At 33.8% G+C, this 27,892-nt stretch overlaps 1 protein-coding gene across 1 annotated transcript in view; it reads right to left on the reverse strand.

The window, feature by feature from the left end:
* The window catches only part of Baz2b (bromodomain adjacent to zinc finger domain 2B), a 159,975-nt gene that overhangs the window by 126,236 nt on the left and 5,847 nt on the right, over positions 1-27,892 (reverse strand). Inside the window, 2 exon segments of the mRNA XM_047546021.1 lie at positions 4,872-5,065; positions 6,343-6,507. Coding sequence (XP_047401977.1) covers positions 4,872-5,065; positions 6,343-6,507 — 359 coding nt within the window.

Raw genomic sequence — 27,892 nt, forward strand, 5'->3', positions numbered from 1 at the left:
ATTTCAGTGACTGGAGTCTGAGGCAGGAGGATGGCATGTTCAAGGCCAGTCTCAGCAACTTAGTGAGACCCTCAGCAATTCAGCAAGACTCTGTCTCAAAATAAAAATAAAAAGAACTGAAAATGTGAAGTTCCCCTGGGTTTAATTCCCCCATTCCCAGTACCAAAAAAGAAAAAAAAAAAAAAAATGGTGGAAATGGGGACTACACTTCCCAAGAATGAGTATAGATGGGTTGATTTCCCCAGTTTTAGGGTACACAGATTCTCTTTCAAAAACTTAAAGACATTAGTAGATTCCTGGGTCCCACTTCCAAACAAAGTACAGGGAGTACAAGTACTGAATGCGATTCTGATGCAGTTGGTCTCTGCAAAGCATACCTTGACTGTATGGAAAGAGTTGTAACCCCAAAAAATGGCGAAGTGAGGAGATAATTATGCATATTAGACAAAAAAGGAAAAAATGGGTGGGGATATCACCAATTTCATTTTCTGAGTGGTATGAGTGAGTGTGTATGTGTGTGTTGTATTCACACATAATTAGGTAGTATTATCTCTTTTCTCTCACTTAAAACATTTTTTAAAAGAATCTTCTTAGGTTCATTAAAAAATGATCAAAGAGCTTATTAATTTCCTTCCATGTGATATGGAACAGCTTCTCAGAACCTTCTCCTTGAATTTTAATTTCACTGTATACTTTTTTCTTTCAATAAACAAAATAAACACATTCAAGACTACCATGTACCAGGCATAGTTGCTAACGTCTCTACAGATATAAGGTGTGAAAATAAACTCTGCCTAGTGAGCATAGGGAGAAGGGAATTGAGAAATGACATAAATAAATGTTTTGAGTGATAAATACCATGATAAAACTGCAGAACTAGATAGACAATGTGTGCTCGAAGATGGGGGTAGGGTAATGACTTAGATGCAGTCATCAGGTAAGACCTTTATGAGCTAAGACCTAAGGGAAAGCAAGCACATAAGAGAAGAGACAGAGAGGCAGAAGAAAAATCATACGGATACATGAAAAGAGTATTTCAAGATAGGAGAAAGAGTCAAAGAAAGTCATGAGCTAGAAATAGTTTTGGCATGTTCAAAAATGGAAGTCAGGTAAATTGGTTAGAGCATAGTGAACCAGTAAAAGAGTGGTAGGAGGTAATGAAGGATGAACTATAAGATCTAAAGCTCTTGCAGGTCATGGCAAAGCATTTTATCCTGAGTGGGACAGACACTACCCAAAGTGATAACATGATTCCCCCCCCTTTTTCCCCTCCAATTTTATTATTGCAATCTTAACCATTGTTAAGTATAAGTTCAGTGGTATTAAATAAAAAACAGAACCATCCATCTTTAGAATACTGTATCTTATAAAACTGAAATTGATACCCATTAAATACTAACTCTCCATTCTCCTTCCCCAATCTCTGGCAACCACCATTCTACTTCAGTCTCTAAGATTTTAACTATTCTTATAAGAATATAAGAATACATTTTTTAACCATTATAAATAATGAACATGGGTGTACAGATATCTCTTTGAGAGCCTACTTTCAATTCTTTGGGATACATAGCCCCAAATGGGACTAGTAGATAATAATGTAATCTAATTTTAATTTTTTTTGGAGAAATATTGTACCATTTTCCACAGTAGCTATCCATTTTATATTCCCTAATATATGATAGTCTAAAGCCATAAAAATCACATATATTTTTAAAAGACTGTTTTGGCTGCCTGGGACAATAATTGTTACAGAGTAGGACCAGAACTTCTTCAATCTTAGATTGTTTTACTTATTTCTAAACAGGTTATATGTTTGCATATTTTAGCCTGAACTTAATTACTTAATTTAAAACATCTACATTATTCTAAATACATATGCAGACTACATGAGGGAACTGAACTTAATTAGTGACTTTCAATAAAACCCTGAGATAAATACTCCATCCCCCATGTAAGACATCAAATTGAGCTAAAGAACTTTTTTTTTCAAATTGTACATCAATCAAGGTAATGAAGCAATTTTTATCAAGCTTTTAATACTGAAAAACACTGGATAGGGTTTTTTTTTCTTTAGTTCCAAAGATCTTCATCTCCATTTCACCTAAACAAACAACGAATTCAGGTTGCACCATATATTATCCAAAGTGTTTAAAATTATGTGAAATCTTAAGTTCTAGTGTCGGGGTTTCCGGGACCCCCAGCCTTGAACACGGTCAAGATGGCGCCTGACGCTGAGCCAAAAGCGGCCAGCTATACAGTAAACAACCAGCTAATTCCAATGATTGGCTAGTTAACGATGTGATTAGAGCATGCCCCCCTCGTTTACCTACTCTACACCTGCAGCTGTCCGCGCGTTTACCTCGTGTGCTCTCCCCTGATTGGTTGAAGTGTATATAAGCTTGGTGGGTGGGGGAGTAAGAGGCTGCTGAAGAAGAAGCTGGGAGTAAGAAGAAGCTGAGAGAAGAAGAAGCTGGGGGTAGGAGCAGAAGCTGAGGGCAGAAGCTGAGAGTAGAGTCGCAGAAGAAGCTGAGAGTAAAGTAGCAGAAGAAGCTGAGAGTAAAGCAGCAGAAGCAGCAGAGAAGAAGAAGCTGAGAGAGGGGGGTAGAAGGGAGGAAGAAGAGTGCGGGCAGGCGTGAGCTGAGCGGGAGAAGCGGAACGACCGGAGCAGGCGAGAGTTAAGCGGAGGGAAAGAGAGCAAGAGAAAGAAAAGAGAGAAGAAACTGAGAGTAGGAGTAGAAGCTGGGAGTAGAGGCGTGCAAGCGGGCGTGAGCCGAGCGGGAGAAACGGAGCGGCCGGAGCGGGCGTGAGCCGAGCGGGAGAAGAGTGAAATGCAGGAGAGGGAAAGAGAGCGAGAGAAAGGGATAGATAAGAAGGAAAGAAAGGAAGACTGTACGCAACAAACTTCCAAAGCTTCAGACATTTGTCGTGTCTCCCTCTGCGGGCAGAGGGAACGCGATATTCTAGTATGCCTCCTTTTTTAAAAAAATTTTTTTAGTTGTCAATGGATCTTTTATTTTTTATTTATTTATTTATATGTGGTGCTGAGGATCAAACCCAGGGCCTCACACATGCCAGGCAAGTGCTCTACCAGTGAGCTACAACTCCATCCCCTAGTATGCCCCCTTTAAAAGCCAATCTCTCCATCATGTTACATTTCCTTAGCTGTCTATGAACACCATTATGGTATCCCAGAATCTCTTTTTTTTTTTTTTTTTTTTTTTTTTTTTGTGGTGCTGGGGATTGAACCCAGGGCCTTGTGCATGCGAGGCAGGCACTCTACCAACTGAGCTACATCTCCAGCCCTCTTTAAATTATTAAAGAGGGGCTTATATAAATTTTAATATGTGCTCTTGGTAATAGGATTTAGTTTAACAGCACTAATGCAGCTTAGGAATGTCAATATAAGAACTAAGGACAGAGACTTCCATATTCATTGACTCCTAAGTCTTGGTAATGCCTTAAATCTGTGGAGGCCTGGGACATTTTAGATTTCGTACTTTATTGGATTTTCATATTACTTCTAAGCAGTAGGTTAGTCCAAAGTTTAAAAGCATGGACACTTAACTTTCAGAAATGCATACAGAAATATAACCAATGATGTCTGAGATTTGCTTCAGCATGGGGGTCAAGAACAAGTGGCATTTCAGTCAATGTCTGACATGCAGAAAAGGTGGCAGCAGCTCAGAATTAGGCTCTTGTTGGTCACCCTAATGCAAATACACTCGAAAACAAATCAAAAAGGAGAACTAAAAGTAGTTGAAGAGCAATAGGTAGAGTAAGACCCTGAAATGTGTGTCTCTAGGAGGAAAGAACCAAGAGTCTTTTATCATGTTTGCTTAAGTGTTTGGTGGTGTGAATTGAAGTGGAAAGAAAATGTTTGTTATGGGACCTAAGTATAGCACTTTGAGTTTTTGTGATGGGGTACCATTATGTTTCTGAGAGTCTCCAGATCACCTTCCCCTAAGCCCTCATGTAGGTGTGCTAGATTCAGGAAAATAACTGTCTTCTGGTGAGAACAGAACTGAAAGATCTAGAGGAAGTAGTTCTATGAAATAAGCTCAGTGAAAGAAAAGAAATCTTTCGGGTTTTTCTTGCGGGGGGAGTCGTTTTGTTTTTGCGTAGTACCAGGACCTCATGAATGCTAGGCAACCATTCATGCTATCACTGAACTACATGCCAGTCCAGAAATTTTTCATAAAATAATTCCAAGGATTAAAAATTGGAGCCTAGGAGGCATGCTATTCAGATTTAAAGTTCAGAACAATGCCATTGGCAATCTTGCTATTCTTGCTGTGGTGTACCAAAGGCTTCCTAGTGCCTTACATGTTACAGCTCAGGCAACATACAATCACAGAATTTTGACTCTTCCATTTTCCAGTGGCTCTGAAAAGTGCTTTCTAGGCTCTGAAAGCAGTTTTCATAAAATGTAAAAGAGAAGACACAACTTTAAGTATTATCTTTGTTTTCAAAATGTTTACAGTTGATGCCAAAGTTTTAAATCAGAATACAATCCAACATCTCAATTAAATGGAAATTATAAAAGGCTTGGTAAGGTAGTATACACCTGTAAATTCAGCAACTCAGGAGACTGAGGCAGGAAGATCCCAAGTTCAAGGCCAGCCTCAGCAACTGAGTGAGACCCTGTCTTAAAAAAAGGACTAGGGTTGTAGTTCAGTGGTGAAGTACCCCTGGGTTTAATCTTAGTACCAAAACAGAAGTAATAACAAATGGGAGCAGACCAAATTCACTGATATAAATAGTCTATAAAGATTATATAATATGTTAGAATATGTAGCTGGAAATATCTCAACTTGGGTAAGTGCAGCCTGTGTGTGTATGTGTATTCTTCCCCCCTTCAAAGAATAACTTACCTTATCTTTGATTTTGTCAGCCCTAGAATCCAAAGGCTGGCTTTTGCTTTGTTCCTGATTACATTTTCGATTTCCTCCACCTGAGCTTGTACTTTTAGTCTGTCCCATGGAACTTGAAGCAGTAGTGGATAGTACAGATGTGTTGACACCAATTACAGATGATGTACTGTTTCCATTAATTGACCCATTTACACCTTGAAAATAAAAATAAACATGTTTAGATAATGAAATATTATTCAGTCATATAAAGGAACAAATAAATGTGGATAAACTAAAAAACATTATTACTGAAAGAAGTCTGACACAAAAGTTCACATATCATGATTCCATCTATATGAAATATTCATAATAGGTATATTATATCTCTAAAGACAGAGTTCAGCTGGTTGCTGTAGTGCACAACTGTAATCCCAGCAGCTCAGGAGGCTGAGACAGGAGGACTGCAAGTTCAAGGTCAACCTCAGCAACTTATTGAGGCACTAAGCACCTTAGTGAGGCCTGTCTCAAAATAATAAGGTCTGGGGATGTAGTTCAGTGGTAAATTGGGAATCCCTAGTACCCCCTACTCTGCCAGAAGAAAAAAGACAGTTTGAACTGGTGGTTCTAGGGGTTGGGGGAGAGGGGATGAGGAAAAACTTCCTATGGCTGGAATTTCCTACTGGTGTGATAAAATGTTTTGGAATAAGGTAAGAGATGATAGTTGTACGACATGGTGAATGCATTAAATAGGACTGAATTGTTCATTTTAAAATGGTTAATATATAAATCTTACTTCAATTAAAAAAATGCTTAGAAAGATACTTAAATGTAAATATTACCATATTAGAGCAAACTCCCCAACACTTATTCAAGTTAAAAAGATAACAAGTCATCTAAAAAATGATATAATATTTTTGGCAGGGGGTACTAGCAATTGAACCCAGGAACACTTAACCACTGAGCCACATTCCCAGCCTTTTCTTAAACTTTTATTTTGAGACAGGGTCTTGCTAAGTTGCTTGGGGCCTCACTAAGATGCTGAGGCTGGCCTCGAACTTGAGATTCTCCTGCCTTAGCCTCTCCCAAGTTGCTGGGATTACAGGTATGTGCCACCATGCCCAGCTAAAATCATTTAAGAGAAAAACAGAGTACTAGGATATAAGTTTTAATAAAATTAATGCTTAACTGCAAAAGAAGTAACACATTATATTGGGAAGCATGTAGGGAAGTATGGGATACAGAGGAAAAAGCAGTGAAATTGGATTCAAATTCTGGCTAAATCATATCAATATGTAAGCAGTATTTTCTTGAACAACTTGAAACCTGGTTGCAAAATGAGGACAATTAATGTCAAAGAATTGTAAGGATTAAGCAAGATGATGGAAAATGACCTAGGGCAATGTATAAGAATGTTATTAAACCTTAACTATACTAAAAATAGATATTTTAATGGAAGGTTTATAGTACACTTCGCTTATATTACTAAGGGTACCTTTTTCAGGACCATTTCGATTACTTTTTCCTGAAGTCCTTGAATGGAATGAAGAATCATGATTCTGGGCTGGAGGAGCAAACAGTGGTGGAATTCCCAGTATTGGTGGAAAGAAGGGTGTTCCTGTACGAGTATGAACATCTGTTGTTCGCCACCATTCTGCACCTCAAAACCAAACAAAGCAAACAAACAAAAATATTTGAATTAACTTTCTTGCTAATTTAATGTCTGCTTTCTGTATTTAATCCTGAAAAAAAAAATTCAAGTTTCTCCTTGCAACAGAATTTCTCAATATACATAGTTCTGATCATCTGACTGAAAAATGGCTAATTAGAACTTGGACACTCATCACTCTTCTCATTAGGCCAGTATTCAAGGATCCTCATGTAGTAGTTTCCTAGATTCAAGCTAAAAAAGTAGGGTATTTCACAGCTTTAAAACTAAAACTGAAAGCAATTTGACTTTTTGAATACTTATATTATTTCTAAATTAGTAAAGAAAATATTTGTCTATATTAATCTATTTTAAAACCTTAGAATTTAAGCTTACCTCTACAACCTATGTCAAGAATTTTCTCAAATTACAAACAATATAAATCTGGCTCTGATAAATCAGGTGGTCTAAATAACACTACCAGACCTCTGTAATCCAGTACACCTCAAATGCATTTATGAAAGAATGTTCTGTAAACAGTATAAATACAATAAAATTGATAAGCCCTTTTGCCTAAGAAATACATTCTCAAAGATTTAAAAAATACCTTTGCATTAAATAAAAGATTTATAAAGTTAAAGAAGAAAGTTTGAAATTTGTTTATACTTCTACACGTTACAGATGAGACAAGGATTGTGTTATCAATATAAAATAAATAAATGTTAGAAAATCATAGATATATAGTCAATATAGATATTCAATAAATAAATATCAATATAGATATTCAAACTAGTTCTTAGTTAAAACTTTTAGAAAAGAAGCCAAATTTTATTAAATACACTTTTCAAGGAAGGGTTGAAGATTAAGAAGAGATTTGAAAATCATCCAAAGGGGAGTACCTGATTGCCCCATACAAAATCTTGGCAACAAATCTTCACCTGGCTAATTCACTAGATTCATAAATTCAGTCGTTATCTTTCAGGCCAATCTTAAAAGATATGGTATATTCTTTGTTGTACCCACGGGAAACTTAGAGGGAAAAACCGTACAGTGTAGTGCAGGTAAAACTCAATGTTATCAGTGTATTTTATTATATGATCTTTAAAATTATTCTAGAAATATTCCTTTGTTAAAAATACTTTAGTGATATGCACTTTTGTTATCTAATGTGGTAATCTGGTTTAAAAAAAATGAAATGTTTGTGGTTGCTACCATTCTCAGAGATCTAAAAAAAAAAAAACAAAACAAATAGAAAACTGTGAACACTATCCTCCAGGAAAGTGTTGCTAGCGAAATGACACCCATGTGTATTCAACCATGCCCAAATAATGGGAAATGAACCCAAAATAACTTAACAAAACATTAACTATTCACCACTTTTTGTTTAAAAAGAGAAGTGCATTTAGATAGGAAGAGAAGATGTTTATTTTGGACTTGTACCAACACAGTTGATATTGTCATTTATAGGTTTGAAAACTAGGTTCTGCCTCACTCATGGAAAAGAACTAAGGTTTACCCCCCAAAATTGTATCACTTAAAACAGTCTGTATTTGTAAATCTTAAAGTTGAATGTATAGATTTTATAAACAACTAACAAATTGGTAAGTAATCAAAGTATAGTAAGTCTCAAATATTTTAGACATAACCAAACTCAGAAAAAAAAATTAAAATTTACTTCCAAATGTCAATGGGTAAACAAGTACCTAGTAAAGATTAGAGAAAATAATAGGAAAATATATATTATAAATAATAGGATACCATGAAGATAATACAAAACAACTAAATAAGATGAATTAAATAAAAATAAAACAGTAGAACTTCTGAATATAAACTTTACAAATGTCTGATATTATTTCATAGAAAAAATATAATTTTTTTTCACCTGACAAATTTACTTATCTTCCAAATTTAAGAAAATTTACAAAATTTACTCACAAACTAGCTTGTTTGTAAAATGAAAAGTACAGAACAAGGATTACATAAATAAGTGTTACAAATTTCTAAGCATATTCATAAGAGGTAACAGCATATCAATATTAATCATTTTCAACTAAAATATTATAATATTTCAGAGAATACACTAAATCCTAATTTGAACCTAGAAGATGTAACAGAATTTTAAAACCATACTTGAAGGAGACAGATATTTCACAAAAATTCATGGTATTATCACATTAAAATATAATGACCCAAAATTTTAAATATTTAAAAGAAATTACAGGTTGGGGAGATAGCTTAGTCGGTAGAGTGCTTGCCTTGCAAGCACAAAGCCCTGGGTTCGATCCCCAGCACTGCCAAAAAAAAAAAAAAAAAAAAAAAAAAAAATATCATGAAATACTATTTCTCTATAAAATAAAAATAATATTATTATACTAATATCCATTAAATAATTTTACACTTGCAGATTTGATCTGAAATGAAGAATGCTTTGGAAGTACATAAAATTTAAAAACAAATTATTCTTCATTTAATATTCCTAGTAATGTCTTCTTTCCATTTACTTATGGGGTGGTTTAAAAAATTTGGCAATTTGGTTACCCTTCTGAATAAAGTCAGTTATAGAGCATTCATAATTAGCCATTATACCAAATCTACAACTTAACCAAAATGAGTCCTCTAAAACCAAGCACAATTGCTACTCCTTGGTAAAGAAGTATTCTCATATAGGCATACTTTTAACACCAAGACTATGTAATATAATTGTCTGTTTATTCATTCCCTAAAAACTATAAGAAAACAAAAATATATTATATTGGTGTATTCCTCCAAGTAACTGGCCTAGTACACAGAACATGTAAATAATTTATGTAGGCTGGGGAAGTTTTTAAATACTTTTCATAAAGTGGAAGTATCAACATTATTATGAAGTTCAGATGAGTGACTTTACACTTGTCAACTATCATTCCAGTGCAGATATTATTGATTTTAGTAATATAGTAATTATACTGTGGCTTAGAAATGTTCAAAAGCAATACTATAATAAATTGATAAAATAATAAAAACATTTCAGATACCAGTAACTAAATTATTATCTCTTTTGACTTTTTCAGCAATCTTATATTTTAGGAATATCTGTTGAATGCTTACCCTGCTAAGCAACCATACTAAAAATGGAATGAAATAAGCTCCTATTACTATTTTTAAAACAAAATGTTAAGACTTTGTTTAAGACTTCACCTGTCTACTTATATTATCCTCCCCATCATCCCCTCTCTTCTAAACACTGAAAGAAATATGACTCACTAAATAGTACTTGAAATACACATTTAAGCATTTATCCTTTCTACAAAGTTTTTAAATGACACTTTTCCTTTTAAAGAAGCATGAGACAATTTATTTGTTTGTTTGTTTATTTTTATAGTAAAATAAATAGGGAGCAGGAACTAATCCAGGACCTCACACAAGCTAGGCAAATACTCAACATGTACTACATCTCCAGCCCTTTTTTAAATTTCACTTTGAGATAGGGTCTTGCTAAGTTGTGTAGGCTGGCCTCAAACTTTAGATTCTTCTGCCTCAGCCTTCCAAGTAGAGCTGGTTTAAAGGGTAAACCACCACACCTGGCTCATTTGAAAATTTATTAATTATTAAAGTGAGAAAAATAAAATAATGATAGTTACTAATTATGGACTAATGATATATGTCAGACACTGTATACAGTACTGAACATCCTTATTTCCTCTAATCATCACAAGAACCATATAAGGCTGGTATTATAATTATCATTCTCATTTTTCAAGTAAGAAAACTGAAGTTGAGAGCTCAGATAACTTGTTCAAGAATACACAACGACTAAGCAACAAATTCAGATTTAAATTCAGGTCTGGTTTTCTCTAAAATCAAACTTTAATGTTTTAAACTATGTTACATACATTAAAATATGCATTCCTTGGGGCTGGGGTTGTGGCTCAGTGGTAGAGCACTTGCCTAGCATGTGTGAGGACCTGGGTTCGATCTTCAGTACCACATAAAAGTAAAATAAAGGTATTGTGTCCACCTACAACTCAAAAAAAAAAAAAAATTCATTGCTTGAAAAAGTTATTAAAGGTATTAAAGGAAAATCAATCACTGGAAAATACATTCAAGTTTATCTTTTCAAGATAATATAACAAAAGAAATTAAAGTTTATTCATCCAGGTAAGCCTTAACTAATGGTCCCCTTATCTTGAAGTGGTGTACCTCTATAGTTATTTTGATCAAATAAGGAAAAATATAGAAACTTAAGAGTTAATCTCATCTTGATTAAAAAGTGAAAAGAATTAAGAATCTAAAATAAAAGTATAAAACTATTCATTATAAGAACTGGACTTTAGTTTCACATTGTAAGTTAAATAATTGTTTTTAAAAAAAAGCTGAGAAAAATTCAAGTTCTACATATATATATTTTCTGCATATTATCTCAATAAAATACATCAGAAAAACCTGATTTAATGGTTCCTTTCTATGGCAAATGCCTATGTATCTTATCAAACACCTGAACAACTGATTAATTCCTGTGCCATCCAACATACACAGTTTTTTGATTTTTGTCTCTTTTTTTGCACATTATAAATAAGACTGAGCCAGTTCTTGTACAAGAGTTTTAATACACCAGGCATTAGATTATTTTTTTGTTAAATTTCACAAACAAATTATTTATTTTTATTTATTTATTTATTTTTTTACAAACAAATTATTGCTTGAACATTTTCAAGCATTCCTCCTTTCCTTGAACACTGTTTGTAACAGATGTTTACCTGGAAAAGATGCTAGTTGGGGATGTGCGGCTAAGGCTGTGGGTGTACCAAGTGTCCCCAAACCACCAAATTCTGAATGCCCTGAGCTGGCTGAATGTAGACCAAAGACTGGGTGGCTGACCATTGGGAAGGCACTCGACACTGTGGACAGGTTAAACGGTTGATCCCCAGCTGCTCTGAATAAATGTCCTGGGAGGGAAAAAAACACACTTAAAGTTGTACTATAAAAACATGAGATTTATCTGATTTCAGCGTTCATAGTTAAAATTTATAATAATTTCTTATTTACTTAATTTTTATTTTACATTTTGTTCTACATTTCTATTCTTTGAGCCCAACAGCATAAGATGTTCCTAGAAACATGAGTCTACTTTAAAAAATAAAAGTGAATGGTATAACTTTATTCACTTTGAATCTCAGATTTCAGAACCAATGTTTTAAGTAAATATTTTTCCTTAAAGTTATTTGAACTAAGGAAGTATACGAATGTACATTTATATAATACCAATTTCTTCCCATAGAAAGGAAAATGAAAACCACTTATTAAGCTAAAGTTGAAAATGAATGCAATAGGCTCAAATTATTACTAAGTCATTACTCAAATTATTGTGTATTTTATAGGTAAAAAGATGCCAGTTTCCATGTGCCAGAATTAAAGCTCTGTTCTCTAATACCTTTTGGGTAAGAAGAGTATCTGGATACCAAAAAGGTAGGATATTCTAGCATAATACCATAAGGAATTAATGAATGAACTAAGACTTTTTCTAAATGGCTTCACAGATGGTTATCAATATACAAATCATCTCTTAACTTTCTAATAGTAATACAATATTCAACTCAATAGAGTGTGATTATTCAATCTCTAACTTTACTCTGAAGAGAATCTAATATTAAGTGTCATAAGACCAGGCTAAAGTGTCATATGATCAAAACAACTTATTTTTCATACTTTATAGGGATTTGACAGAAAATCTTTTTAACACTTGGAAAACTTCCTTTTACTTTCAGGAACTAATAAAGGTTTTCTGACATTACTATGAAAACAAAAATATGGAACCCAATATTTCAGGGTAGCTTAAAAATTTACTTTGTGAAAACTACTGTTGTGCTCTGTGCTAAAATCAAATAAGGCTCCCTTATTATCTCCTGCTTATGAGCCCTCATCATGCATTGCAACTTTAATTTTAATACAGTATGTTTGAAGTAAATTAAAAACTTAAGTTAAAAATGAATATACTGTTATCATTTAGTTGTCAACCAAGTCTCTCCTCTTCGCTTATTTTTGCTCCCTGAAAACCAAATGATAATCCTAAAAAAGAGTCAGCGTGGACCCACACAAACTAATATACACCTTATATTCTTTATGGAAGTACTGCATATTACTTATTGAAATAGGAAGATTTGAATGACTTTTTAAAATTTATTTCTTTTCAGTGGTGGCAACTGAATCCAGGGCCTCAAGTGTGCTAGGCAAGTATTTTTCCAATGAGTTACATCCCCAGCCTGGAAGAGTCAAACAACTTTAACTAAGCTTTTAATAAATTACACCAAGTATGGTTTCTATCAGCCTATAAGGAAAAAAGTTCTGATTCAGTGTAGTGCTTCCAGTACAATAAAGCAGTAACTAGATATAACATGGAAAATCCTTGAAGTGTCTTTATAAGGAAGGCCCACAAAAGAACTGTGAGAACAAGGAGAGGGTATAGACTTGGATGTCTTTTCTAAGTCAGTCAATTTTTGTTTTTGTTGTTTCAAAGTCTAAATAGAAAATTGGTGAATTAAAAAGAGAAAGAAGGCAGGAAAGAAGAACGGAAGGACAGACTGGTAAATTGTTACTTTTTGGTGTTATCAGAGTTCTAGACTACATTAGCACTGAAGGTGAGTTTAAATAGGGCATGCTACTACAAACATAATTTCCCACACATTACTATCTTTAAGACTAGTGACAGACCACCAGAAAGATTGGGTGTTTCTGTTAGTTTATTGTTGTCGTTATTTTGGCAAATTCTCAGACACCCAGCTAGTTTCTCTAAGAAAGAGCTTATAACCTTAAATATTTCTTTTCATTTGGGATTATGTGTAAAATCTCTGGTTCTCAACCATCAATTAACTTCCTGACTCAATGTGCTTAGTCCAGTGTTTTATTTATAAACATATAATAATTAATTAAATTTTCCTATTATATTTCTTTCTCTATCAATGTTCCTCATAAGCAAGTAGAACTGAACATTCCACCTTTGAACATCTTATAGCCAGCTATCATATATATTTTATCAAGTAATAACTCTAAAATAATCTTTGTCAACTGTATATAATATATATATATATATATATATAAAATCATAATTTAATACAAAGAAATTTGTGGGGGTAAGCTACCAAAACTATACAAAATATTATAAAAAGTCAGAACAATTGAAATTATCAAGGATTGGAAACTGGCTCTAAAAAAGTGACATTTAAGGATTGGGGGTGCAGCTCAGTGGCAAAGTGGGTGCCTGGGTTCAATCCCTTGTACCAAATAAGGAAATAAATAAGTGGCATCTACATGCAATTGAGTAGAAAATTTCAACAAAGCATGGGCTTTATTCACCATCGAGTCAAACAAAAAACACGAATAGACCTGCACACAGAATTACACTTATGTCTGGCAACACTGCAGAGAAGGGAGTATAAATAAAAGCTATCTTACTCTACTTTCTTATTCTGCTAACATTCTTGGCTAAAATAATTGAAGCAGATAAAGTACCCAAGTGACAACTGAATGTATAGGAACTATTCCTTATTAGTGAGAAAAGATTTACTTTTGTATTTAGTAAAGAACACTGGGATGATAAACCTCAGTGGTAGAGCTCTTGCCCAACATGTGCAAGGCCCTGGGCTTGATCCCCGGCACTGCAAAACAAAGCAAACAAACAACAACAACAAAAAATCCCCAAGAATACTACATTATAATGATAATAGTAATCCCCAGCATTATCAGAACTATCCACACAAGAGACTTCCTGTTACATCTGGAAATCATCATACTACAGAAGTAAAATACTTTTTCAGTTTCATTACATAGTGCCTTTATAGAAAGAATCACCATCTGTGATATAAAAAGTATGCTTTTCTTTAAAAGACTGTAATACTATTTATAATTTCATACTGTTTACTACTACCTTCTTAAAAATCACAGTAATTCCATGTATAATCTACCAGAATACAAGCATAGAAGGATACTGGCATAGAAAGATAAATAAGACACAACCCTTGACCTTAAGGAATTCAGTTTGAACATAATTTAAACAGTACAAGACTATTTTTATACTATCTTGTGTAAAAGTAGTTAGTATTTCAATATTACTAATTGGTACTGACATACATAGGACTCAAAAACAGATTTCAAAAACCTAAAATACTGGCTTATAAGGTCTTGCTATGTTGCCCAGGCTGGTCTCCAACTTGTGGGTTAAAGTGATTCACCCAACTTCCCGAGTAGCTGGGACTACAGGTGCATGCTATTGCATCTAACAATAAATATTTTTTGAATAACTCAATTCAGCAGAACAACATCCATGTGACTGACACCAAAGATCTATCAGAATAGGAACTGCATTGAGTCTTTATTTAAATTTGCAAGTATGCTTTCTAGTTCCCTTTGCACTATTGTCATCAATCCCTGATTCTGGTTTTTTGTTTTGTTTGTTTTGTTTTTGTTTTTCATTTGAATTACCACTTTGTCTTTTACTCCTTTTTGATTCCATTTAGGCCAATGCTAAATTTGATCATATAAAATTCTAACACTTTCAAGATCTTAAAATTCTTTAATGTTTGTTAACCACATTTTTGTTCCCTTCTCACTACGACTTCTGGTCTCTCCCAATGTCAACACTTGACCCTATGTACAATCCCTCTCAATCCCATCAAATATCTGAACTGTGTTAAAAGTCTTAACTTCTCAGAATCTTGAATATTTGTGCTATCCCCAAATCTCACTTCTAGGCAAGCACTCTACCACTAAACTCATCCCTAGTCCTCCCCAAGACTCAATTCTACTTGGTCAGTAAGGTGACTGAAGTTTGCTTAATTACTAAATCCCATTGATCTTTATTTATTTTTGATACTGGAATTGAACCCAGGGGTGCTCTACTATAGAGTTACATCCCCAGCCCTTTGTTATTTTTTATTTTGAGACAGGGTCCTCCTAAATTGCTGAGGTTGCCTCAAATTTAAGATCCTCCTGTCTCGGCAGGGATTTTAGGTGTGCACCACCACAGTTACTATTTTCAATCCTGATTCTTTCTTTCTTATTAAAAACTACCTTCATCCTTAAGTGCCAGGTGATGGAACTCTCTTGACCTTATTAACTATATATCTTTCAATAATACTGCCGCCATATTTATTGAATTTTTCATTTTTTCCCTAAATAAGCATTCCTAATGGTTTTATTCAGCTATCACGTTTTCCTCTCAGTTGCTTTCTCCCTCAGTTATTTCATATGCTTCCACTGTTTGAACCATCACCTTAAGGCAAATGAATTCTAAGCCAGGGTTTTAGCTCTGTGAGAGTGAAAACTTAATCTCATTTTTCCCAATATGTCCAATACCTGGCACACTCTGAAACATAGTACCTGACAAATGTTTCCCACCACTGTACTTTTTGTCACATTATTTCTTCTTCAGAACCTCCAAACCTATACAACATGCTCTTTGCCTTCTGCCATTCATAATCCTATATATTCCTTACTGTCTCAAAATCATACTGCCCAAGAAGTGTTTGTGGATCTCTGAAATATGTTTCATTCCTCCTTTGAATATTCATAATATACTATTCATCTGTCTTTTATAACATCCTTAATATGGTATAAAGTTATAGAGGAAAAAGCCTTTTCTTAATCATTTTTACTCTATGAAACATTGCACAAAACAAACTTAACAGTTGGCAGAGACAACACATCTGATACCTGCTGTGGGCAACTCCTAAATAGTAGTTTCAATTCTCTGATTCTTCCTTTAAAAAGTTAGAATCATGGGCTAGGGATATAGTTCAGTTGGTAGAGTACTTGCCTTGCATACATAAGCCTCTGGTTTCCATCCCCAGCACCACATACACACACCAAAAACAAACAAACAAACAAAAAACCAAACTGGAGTTAATCAGGAGTCATTCTTTTTTTTTTGGTGGTACTAGGGACGGAACCCAGGGGAGTTTATCACAGAGTTACATTCTCAGTCCTTTTAAAATTTTTTTAAAATTTTAAGACAGGGTCTCACTAAGTTGCTGAGGGCTTAGATAAAATGCTGATGCTGGCCTTGAACTTATCCTCCTGCTTTAGCCCGAGTTGCTGGGATGGCCTGTGTGTGTCACCACATTTGGCAGGAGCCATTCTTTAAATGATTAAAAGTATACATCTTTTCAATCCCTAGCACCTCAAAAAATATGCACAAGCATCCTTCACTTTTTCTCCGCTCTAATTGCAAAAGTCACTCACAGTGTTACTACTAAAAGCTCTCTGGCTCATTGGGTAATCAATGCTAATTTAATGATGTCTATGTTGTGGCTTTAATCTTCTTATACAGTAGTAATGCTGTTTTGATTACATCTTTGGTTCCATTGCCAGAACAATGACCTTACCCTTTAACTACCTTAAACTTTGAAGCTACAGTTCACAGGGGAATTTTGGCCACAGACTGGTGACAGCTTAGTGAATCCTATAATCACAGTTAAAGTATATTCTATATTAATAAAAAAGCAGAAAGAATCTTCTTATATGAAACAAAATCCAAGTCAAATAGTCTCTAATAACCTTATGGCTATAAAACAAACTTCTTTGAATATTAAAGTGATCCACTTTTGTATATTTCTCCTATACTGATGTACTTAATATCAGTAGATACTCACAAATAAAACCCATACTTATTAAAAACTTGTAATGTCTTCCTCAGAGAAATCACTTGCAAATGGAGAAATTATATAATACAATGATAAGACCTTTTGAAGACAACGATTATTCCTTTTTAACAGATATTAATATTCAAGCAGTTTCCACATTATGAATGCAAATTCTGCTAGTTCTGTTTTAACAGATAAGTAACAATGTACACATTTTTCATAATGAAAATTAATATACATCTGCAATCCAAGGTTTTTCAGCAGAGTTTTAAAATTCTCTTAGGCAATACATATAAAAGTGATTAAAAGCAGTACACAAATGACAGTATGTCAGTAATGAAACACGGTAACCCTGTCTTTATTAATATTAATGAATAATAAGATTTTTCTCTCTCACAAGATCCAAATAGTATAAATACTAAACTAATGCTCTGAACCTATACTAAAGCTCTTGTCAATGCAGGAATATTCAGAGGTAAAATGATTGGATTGTGAGAGCTGTAACCTAATCAGTCCATTCTATCTTGAATGACTGGGCAGAAACTGTTGGCAGGTAGGGCATGGCTAGAGGATGTGGGTCACTGGGAGTCATGCCTTGGAAGGGTACATTCTTCCCCATTCTCTGCCCCCACCCGCATCCTACTTCCTGACCCCATCAGGAGCTGAGTGACTTTCCTCCATTGGGCTCTTGCCCCAAAATATGCTGCCTCAATGTGGGCCCAGAGCAATAGAGTCTGCCATCTATTAACTAAGTCCTCTGAACCCATATGCCCCTGGTAATTAACTAAAATATTTGTTTAGTTTTTGCAGTTAAATCATTTCTCTGTCTCAAGATCCAATCTAGGGCCCGTGTTACATTTCATTTTTGTTGTTTCCTTTGTTTTCTCTAATTGGTGACAGTTTCTCAGTATTGTCTCTATTACTTTGATACAGTGGATACACTGAAGAGATTATACATGTTGCACAATTTGGGTTTGGGTTTGTCTGGTGCTTTCTATCATATTACTGGGACGTACACTCAATATACCCTTCTCAGAATAAGATATCTGAGGCCCATAATATTGCTATGATGTAATATTGGTGATGCTAATTTTATCACTTGGTTAAGCTGCTGTCTGCCAGAATTCTCTACCATAAAGTTATTATTTTCTCTTTAAATAATATTTTTATTAGGAAACAAGTGATTAGGAGCAAACACTGCCACTAAATGTAGTGAACAATCTTCTGATTCAATATAGCAAATGATTTATCAATTTGTATCACTCAGGTGATAACTGATGTTAGAAGTTAAGAAGAGTTTTGTAATAAGCACCTTTGTTAGATTTAATGAAAGGATTTAGAAGCCAGGAATGGTGGTGCACACCTATAATCCAACTAATTCAGGAGGCTGAGGCAGTAGGACCATAAGTTCCAGGCCAGTCTCAGCAATTTAGAGAGGCCCTGAAGAAACTTAGTGAGACCCTGTTTTAAAGTAAAAAGGGGGGGATATAGTTTGGAGGTACAGTGCCCCTGGATTCAATCCCCAGTACCAAAATCAATCAATCAAATAAAATGATTTAGAAGTCATAGATTAAAATGCCAAAAATAAACATTTCATATATACTTATATATTCAAATAGAATTACACTTTAATAAAAAATAGGAAAAGATGAAAAAAGGAATCTAGTTCAAAAATATTGTTTTACTTTATGTTTCAATAAATAAAAATATTCAGTTTTCCCATAAATAACAGAAATTATTAAAATTGGCACTGAAAAAAACATACCATGTGTATTAGTTTGCTAGGACTACCATAATCCTACATACCATAACTGAGTAACTTAGAACAACAGAAAGTTATTGTTTCACAGTTTTGGAAGCTAGAAGTCTAAAATCAAGGTGTTGGTGGGCGTTGCTGCCTCTGAATGTGTTCGAGAAGGATTTGTTGCATGATTCTCTTCAAGTTTCTGGTACCTTAGGTATACTTTCTATGCGTTCAGATACATTTCTCTTTCTATGCTCGTCTTTGTGTCCAAATTTCCATTTTTATAAGGATACAAGTCACATTAGTTTAGGGTCTATCTACTAGCCTCATTTTAACTTGATCAACTCTATGAGGACCTACCTCCAAATAAGGCTACACTCTAAAGTATTGAGTTAAAAGTGGAGTAAGGAATCCAACATATCTTTTTTGACAGAGAAGACATTTTTTTTTTCTATTTTTATTTAGTGTTGGGGATTGAACCCAGGTCCTCGCACATGCATACTAGAAAAGTTCCCTAGCACTGAGCTATATCACCTATCCCTTGATGAGGAAACAATTTAACCCCATAACACTTGGTTTATTTTTAGGAGTAGTTAATTGATTTCGATGTATTATATTTCTTGAGTAATTTACTTCTGAAATTCCAAATTAAAACTACAAATTTATATTATATATAAATTATATATAAATTATTATATATAATATATAATAATATATAATATATAATTATATAATATATAATATATATAATATAATATATATAATTATATATAAATTAACATATAAATTATATATGTTAGTCAGCCATGAATAGATGTATATATAGGAGGACAACAAAGGGTGATAACTTACAAGATGAAATCAGACATGCATCATAAAGAGTCCACAGGTCATAGGTCTGAGGATAATACAGAACTTTATCAAAGCATTCAAGTACAAAAGAAACTGTCATGGGAAGTCTAATACTGGCCAGGGGAGAAAGGTTAGTTTAGTCATAATGCTCTCCACTCCCAAGATACTCAAAGTCAAATTGGTAGAAAAGTGGGTTTTATTCAAAGCCAACTTTAGAAGATGGAAAAAAACTTCACTGTCTCAAAAGTTCCATCTCCGAAAAGCTCTGGAAGGAACAGAGGGTTTTGTTTTTGTTTTTAAAGGGTAGTAAGGAAGCAGGTAAAGGGATACATTAGGAAAAAAGAAGAAATTTCACAGTTTTAATCCTTTAGAGCCTTCCTCATCATGTCAAATGGAGCAAGACTTCCTAGGACCAGTATCTGCATCTACCTATTTCAGAGATGGGGCAAGCTTTCAAGTTCAGACCCTTATTTATCTCCCTGAGGTAACCTGTTCAGTCTATCTTGAATATCTGTTTTCTACATCTTTCTAGTAAACTCCTGCCTGCTACTATGTGTGATTCTTGAAATTCTTCCTGCAAGATTGCAAGAACCAGTGGCCGAGAACTGATGGGGATATTTTAGCTCCATGGGCAGGTCTCATTCTACAGCAATTTCTAACAAAAGATAGGTAAAATAATATTTCAAAAATACTTAATGGCTTGTGATTAAACCTCTCATTTTAAAAATACCACTAAAAAAGCTAGACAATTGGAATTTTGAGAGACTTTATTTAGGATTTGTAGACACCTATAGCACTGACAAATCAACTAAAAAGGAAAATGGTGTTATAATGGTTGATATTATAGTATAAATATTCAAAGAAATTTTGGCTTTATCTACAAATCCTCCAGAGAAGGTCTCTCACATTCTCTTGATGAATCTTTATTAAATAAATTTAAGTCCTGGCTATCTTTCAAATAAGTTCCAATTAAAACCTAACTTTTGATTTTCTGTTTTTTTTTTTTTTTTTTAATGCACTGCCTTTTTAGTAAGGTCAACTGATATTTTAATATTCCTTACCCTGTAGTTTACAATGCTAAACTTGTAGAGTCACCTTGCTATTACCAGAGCAGTACAGAGTCAGAGTCCTGAAAAAAATTTTTCCACTGAGGCATTTTATTTGCATATATTATATCACTGCAAAAACAATTCCAAGATTTTCCCTCCCATGTGTTTTTGTCTTACTTCTTCATGATCAATGTTGTCAGCTGAGCTTTTCAGTATAATGAAACCCAACTGAGAATGGGAACAGAATATTCTGACACTTTTCTACATCTTTGAGTTGTATATCAAAGCTGGGACTGATTGTTCTATACCTGTTTAACCTGTCTATGACAGAATAAGAACAATACCACATAAATCTGAAGAAGATTGTTCTCACAAGCTTCTCAGCTCTATGATCATTGATAATTCCAATTTGCCAATGTAACCATGCTTTATCATCAGAGACTGAATGATGACTCTGAAGAATGCTTAAAAAAATTTGGTGTTTGTCTCTCTTTTGGCAGTGTTGATGCGTCGTCCAGGACATTCAAGCACACCATTATGGTTGGCAGAAAGAGTCAGAAAACTTATTAATCAAAGTTAATTTATTATCCAATTTTCAAGTGTTAGTCCTACAAATTCATCTCTTCTCTTATGTATTCTATGCCAGGAACTGACCAGATATATATTGGTAGAAGAAAACAGTTATGGTTCCTACCCTTTAAACATAAAAGAAAGGACAAATAAAACAATACTAAATATATAATTACACACCTGAGAAGAGTGCTATGGAGGAAATTAATAGGTACTGGGATAGGTAATAGTGGAGCAATTACCTAGACACAATGATCAGTGGAGTCATTTCTAATTAAAGTCCATATGAGTCAAGATTCTTCACAGAAACAGAACCAATAGGATTCATTGATTTATTATAAGGAATTGGCACATGAGATTGGGGAAGATGACCCAGGAAAGCTGGTTGGCACGGTTCTGAGAAGTTCATAGTTGATGGTATAACTCTCGGTTGTGAGATAAGATGTGTTTCTCAGATCAAGTGGTCAGGCAGACGAAACAAATTCTCTCCCTCTTCCTCTATTTTTTGTTCTATGCAAGTCCTCAAGGATCTGAATGATGCCCTCCCATTCTGGTAGGGCAATTTGTTCTACTTAGTTCACAGATTCAAATGCTAATCTCACCCGGGAATACCCTTATAGACATATCCAGAAATAATGTTTAATTGGGGCATCCTGTGTCCCAGGTCAAGAGGACAAGTAAAATTAACTATCACATGATCTCAGGACATTTAATCTAAGACAAAGCATGAGAAAGCATCAGTTTAAAGAAGATGTTTCAGACAGAGGGAGAGCAAATTTGAGATCTTGAGAAGAAAATTTTGTATCAGAAGAAGTGATTGGCCAGAGAGGCTAAAAGATAATAGACCAGAGTAAGAATGACACCACATAAATCTGAAGAAGTAGGCAAGTTTAGATGAAGAACAATGTGCAACCTTATTTATTAAACAGGTTGAAATACACAAAATATTCAATACAGTGGGTGAAAAGGTTAGTTTAATGATTCACATAACTCAAAAACTTTTGGGAAAGGCTCACATTAAATGGAGGAGCTGTATTGAAAGTTTACCAAGAGCCAATTTGTCTCTCCTCTCTTGATTGTACTCCCTCAGATGTATCCTTCCTCAAAAGTTTGTGGAATGGCAAAAAGGGCATCCTAAAGTCAACAAAAATCCTACAATGTGGTCTCTTTTGCTTTGAGTAGCCAGACCTGATCATGTTATCTTAACAAATCACTCCTGTCTAGAAAATATGATGTTTAGAGTGGCTAGGCTAGGTCACATGCTACCTCTGGAGTCAGGTAAAATGTTTTTGAAAAAAATAAAGTAATTTACTTTTGAGGAGACAACGTCTGGTATTAATAGAGTAATGAAGCAGTCATAAGAATCCTAAACAGATGATAATTATGAAAACTGTGTTGCAAAAAGAAAAAAAGAAAAAAGAAACTAAAGATAATGGAAAGCATTCAAAAGAAAAAAAAACAGAGGAGAGTTTAATCTGGAAAAACATTAACTAGAAGGCATAAGAAATGTGACTTTGTGGTTTTGTAGTCTAATAATACTGTCTGAACCTCACAGCTGTAACTGAAAAAAATGGAAGAAATATAAAAAGCAGGTTTATTAACTAAAGGCACAAGAGACCAGAAATCAGGGCTAAGTAAACATATGGAAATTTAAAGGAGGGAAATTCTGGCACTGAGGGAACCACAGAGAACATAAAAACCAAAATAAGAATTTAAACCATCCAAATGCCTAGCTGCAAGTACACTGTGCTTGACTGGGGAAGGACACCAGAGGTACTATAAAATAGCTGATGGAGAACATAAAGAAATATACTTGAGAGAAATATTACGGTACTGGGGATTGAACCTGGGGCCTTGTGTTTGTGAGGCAAGCACCCTACCAACTAAGCTATACCTCAGTCTTTAAGAGAAATCTTGAAGGACAGAGTTACACGCAAAAGATCTATTGGGACTGATTAAGTGCATTACCTTACCACAAATAGCTTAGCCAGAAGAAAACCTGATGTGTCACAAAACAGAGCTCGAAGCTAGCAGAACAGCTTGAAAGTCAGAGAATAATCTTAGAAGCAAAGAACCACAGAGAGGAGACCCATTTCTAACTAAATAATTTGTTGACCAAGAATTTTCACAGGCTAGAGGTCCAAAGGGAAAGACAATGAAATAGAACAGATATTTTCTGACCACTATAAAATTAAATGGGTATCAATTTCTAAAAAAAACCTAAATTTTAAATTGTTGATTTCCAAACAACCCATCAGTCAAACAAGAATTAACAGAGAAAAATATAAAATATTTTATATAATATATAATATTAATATATTATATATAGTTTTATATTATATATTAAATATATGTTTATATATTATATGTATTTCTATATTTATTATATATAAATTTGTAATAAATTTTATATATATAAATATTTTATATAACATATAATAAGAAAAAGAAAACATAAAAGTCTATGGATTATAGCTATAGCTGTACTTAAAAGGGAAATTAATAGCATTAAAAGCATACATAAGAAAAAGACAAATGTTCCAAATAAATGATCTAAATTTCCTTCTTAAAACCTACAAAAGATGACCAGGAAATCAAACCACAGAAAAATAGAAAGAAATAATAAAAGATAAAAGGCAGAAACCAGTGGAAAAGAAAACAGAAAACTGAGAAAACTCAATAAAACTGACAGTTGATTCTTTGAAAGGATCAATAACTTGATAAACATCTAGTCACTTGGAAAAAAAAGGAAAAACACGAATTATGAATATCAACAGTGAAAGAAGAAACATAACTACAAGTAATATAGACATTAAAAAGATAAAGTAATACTTGGAACCACTTTGGGCTCATAAATTCAATGACTTACATAAAATTCCTTGAAATATACCAACCAAATCTCACTCAAAGAAAAAGAGAACCTGAACAATGGTTATGTTTATGTTTATATATTAACATATATATGTGTGTATATATAACGTATATATATATACATGGGTGTGTATGTGTGTTTATAAAATATATATAAATTGAATCTAAATTGAACCCAGCACCTTGCATATATATGCTAGGTAAATGATCTACCACTGAGCTATAATCCCAGGCCAGTATATTTATATTTTAAAAGGTGAATACATGGTTTAATACATGGTTCTGAAAACAATTTAAACAAGCAAAAAACCTCTTCAGGCTCAGATGAACTTCACTATTGAATTATGTAGAACATTTTAAGGAAGAAGTAATACAAATTCTACATTCTTCAAAAAAAATTACAGAAGCTGAAATCTTGCAAACTCATTTCCAACAAATAAATGACAGGACAAGGAAATGAATAACACTGATGAACCTGTGTAAAAATGTCTTCAATAAAATTTTAGCAAATCTAAATCTAAATGTATATATATAATTTATGTGTGTATGCATGTATATATCTAGATAGATATACATATATACATATATATACATACAAATATATACATACATATATATACACATACATATATATACAAACACATATGTGGTGTGGTGCTGGGGATTGAGACCAGGAGCACTTTATCACTGAGCTATATCCCCACATCTTTTTATTTTTTATTTTGAGACAGGATCTTGCTAAATTGCTGAGGCTGGTCTTGAACTTATGATCCTCCTGCCTCAGCTTCCTGAGTTGCTGGGTTTACAGGCATATGCCATGGAACCTGGCTAAATCCAACACTACTGTAAAAGGCTACTGCATCATGACCAAGTGGACTAATTCCCGAAATGCCAACTGGCTTACTCTAAAATATACTGGTCAATGTAATTCACCATACAAGCAAGTTAAAAATGAAAGATTATATTCATACCATCATCTCAATAGATGCAGATAAAGCATGTGACAAAATACAATATGAATTTAAAAAAACATGCAAAATTAAAACACCTCTCAACAAAGCAGGAATAGAAGAAAACTTTCTAAATCCTATAAAAGACATCTATAAGAAATATTCATCATATTTACTGGTCAAATAATAAACTATTTTCCCCTAGAACCAGATCTGTTATCACTTTTGCTTAACATTGTACCAAAAAGTGCAATTTCACTGAAGCAAAGAAAAAAATAACAAGTACAAAGATTGGAAAGAAAGACAACTAAAAAAAAACTGGGCAAAATAGTTGACTAGGTGTATTTGACTAGGTGTAAGCAATGTCAGGCAAATAAGCACATGAAAATCTGTTCATACATCTTTAGAGAAATTCAAAATATAATATAAGACTCTATACTCACTAGAATAGATAAAAAAAAAAAAAAACTTAATGACAATACCAAGAGTTAGCAATAATATGGAGTAACTAGAACTCCCATACATTGCTGGAGGGGAATTTATCACAACCACTTTAGAAAAACATTTGTCAATTCTTACCATGATATCTCACAATCCCATGCCTAGTAATTTACCTAAGAGAAATAAAAACACCTGAAAACATAGGGGGCTTGTAACTTGAATATTCACAATTGTCTCAAACTGAAATAATGCAATGGTTATCAATAGGTAAATTAATAAACCAATTGTGAAACAGTCATACCATGAAATATTACTCAGTAAGTTATATTCCATGTTGGTCTAAATATATCAAAATAGATTCCATAGTCATGTATAACTGAAAAGAACAAATAAAAAATTTAAAAATAAAGGAATACAAATTAATAACATGAAAACAAATAAAGGAGTGAGCTACTGATATAGCGACAGGAGCCAGTTTCAAAAGATTTATGAAGAAGCCTGAAAGAATACAGACTATATCATTCCGTTTACATAAAATTCCAGAAAAGACCAAACAATAGTGATAGAAAGCAGATCAGTGACTGCCAAGATGGGATAGAAGGAGGACTCTAATACCAAAAAGACATGAGGCAACTTTTTGGAGTGCTGAAAATGTACCAAAACCTGGAGGTTATATGAGTAATACATTCATTGTAGTAAATTCTTTTTCCCCCTTTTAAAATTTTTATTTTTACAGACTGCATTTTCATTCATTGTACACAAATGGGGTACAACTTTTCATTTCTATGGTTGTACACAATGTAGATTCACACCATTCGTGTAATCATACATGTATGATTACGTCCCCTACCCTTTGTGTCCCATTTCCCTCTACACAATCCAAAGTTCCTCCATTCTTCTCTTGCATTCCCTGCCACCACCTCCTGTTGTTATATATCATTATCCACTTATCAGAGAAAACACTTGGCCTTTGGTTTTTTGGGCTTGGCTATTTCACTTAGCATGATATTCTCCAACTTCATCCATTTACCAGCAAACGCCATAATTTTATTCTTCTTTATGGCTGAGTAATTTTCCATTGTGTGTATATATACCACAGTTTCTTTATCCATTCATCAATTGAAGGGCATCTAGGTAGGGTCCACAATCTAGCTACTGTGAATTGAGCAGCTATGAATATTGATGTGGCTGCTTTAATGTAATATGCTGATTTTAAATCCTTTGGGTATAAACTGAGGAGTAGGATAACTGGGTTGAATGGTGGGTCCATTCCTAGTTTTCTGAGGAATCTCCATACTGCCTTCTAGAATGATTGCACCAATTTGCAACTCCACCAGCAATGTATGAGTGTGCCTTTTCCCCCACATCCATGCCAACACTTATTATTGCTTGTGTTCTTGATAATAGTCATTCTAATTGGAGTTAGATGAAACTTAGGGTGGTTTTAATTTGCATTTCTCTAATTACTAGAGATAATGAACATTTTTTCATATATTTGTTGATCACCTGTACATCTTCTGTGAAGTGTCTGCCCAGTTACTTAACCCATTTATTGATGGGGTTCTTTGTATTTTGGGTATAAAGGTTTTTAAGTTCTTTATAAATTTTGAAGATTAGTGCTCTGTCTAAAGAGTGTGTGGTTAAGATTTTCTCCCACTCTGTAGGCTATCTTTTCACATTATTGTTTCCTTTGCTGAGAAAAAGTTTTTTAGTTTGAATCCATCCCATCTATTGATTTCTTGCACTCTGAGAGTCTTGTTAAGCAAGTCTGGTTCTAAACCAACATGATGAAGATTTGGGCCTACTTTTTATTCTATTTGGTGAAGGGTCTCAGGTCTAATTCCTAAATCCTTGATTCATTTCAAGCTGAGTTTTATACAGAATGAGAGATAGGGGTTTAATTTCATTTTACTGCATATGGATTTCCAGTTTTGCCAGCACCATTTGTTGAAGAGGCTATCTTTTCTCCATTGTATGTTTTGGGCACCTTTGTCTAGTATGAGGTGATTGTATTTATGTGGGTTCATCTCTGTCTTCTACTCTCTACCATTGGTCTGCCAGTCTATTTTGGTGCCATATGCCATTTTTGTTACTACTGCTCTACAGTAGAGTTTAAGATCTGGTGTTGTGATACTTCCAATATCACTCTTCTTGCCCAGGATTGCTTTGGCTTTTCTGGGTTTTTTGTTCTTCCAGATGAATTTCATGATTGCTTTCTCTATTTCTATGAAAAATGTCATTGGGATTTTAATTAGAATTGTGTTAAATCTGTATAACACCTTTGGAAGTATGGATATTTTGATAATA

The sequence above is a fragment of the Sciurus carolinensis genome, chromosome 3 (assembly GCF_902686445.1).
Source record: "Sciurus carolinensis chromosome 3, mSciCar1.2, whole genome shotgun sequence".
Classification (NCBI taxonomy): Eukaryota; Metazoa; Chordata; class Mammalia; order Rodentia; family Sciuridae; genus Sciurus; species Sciurus carolinensis.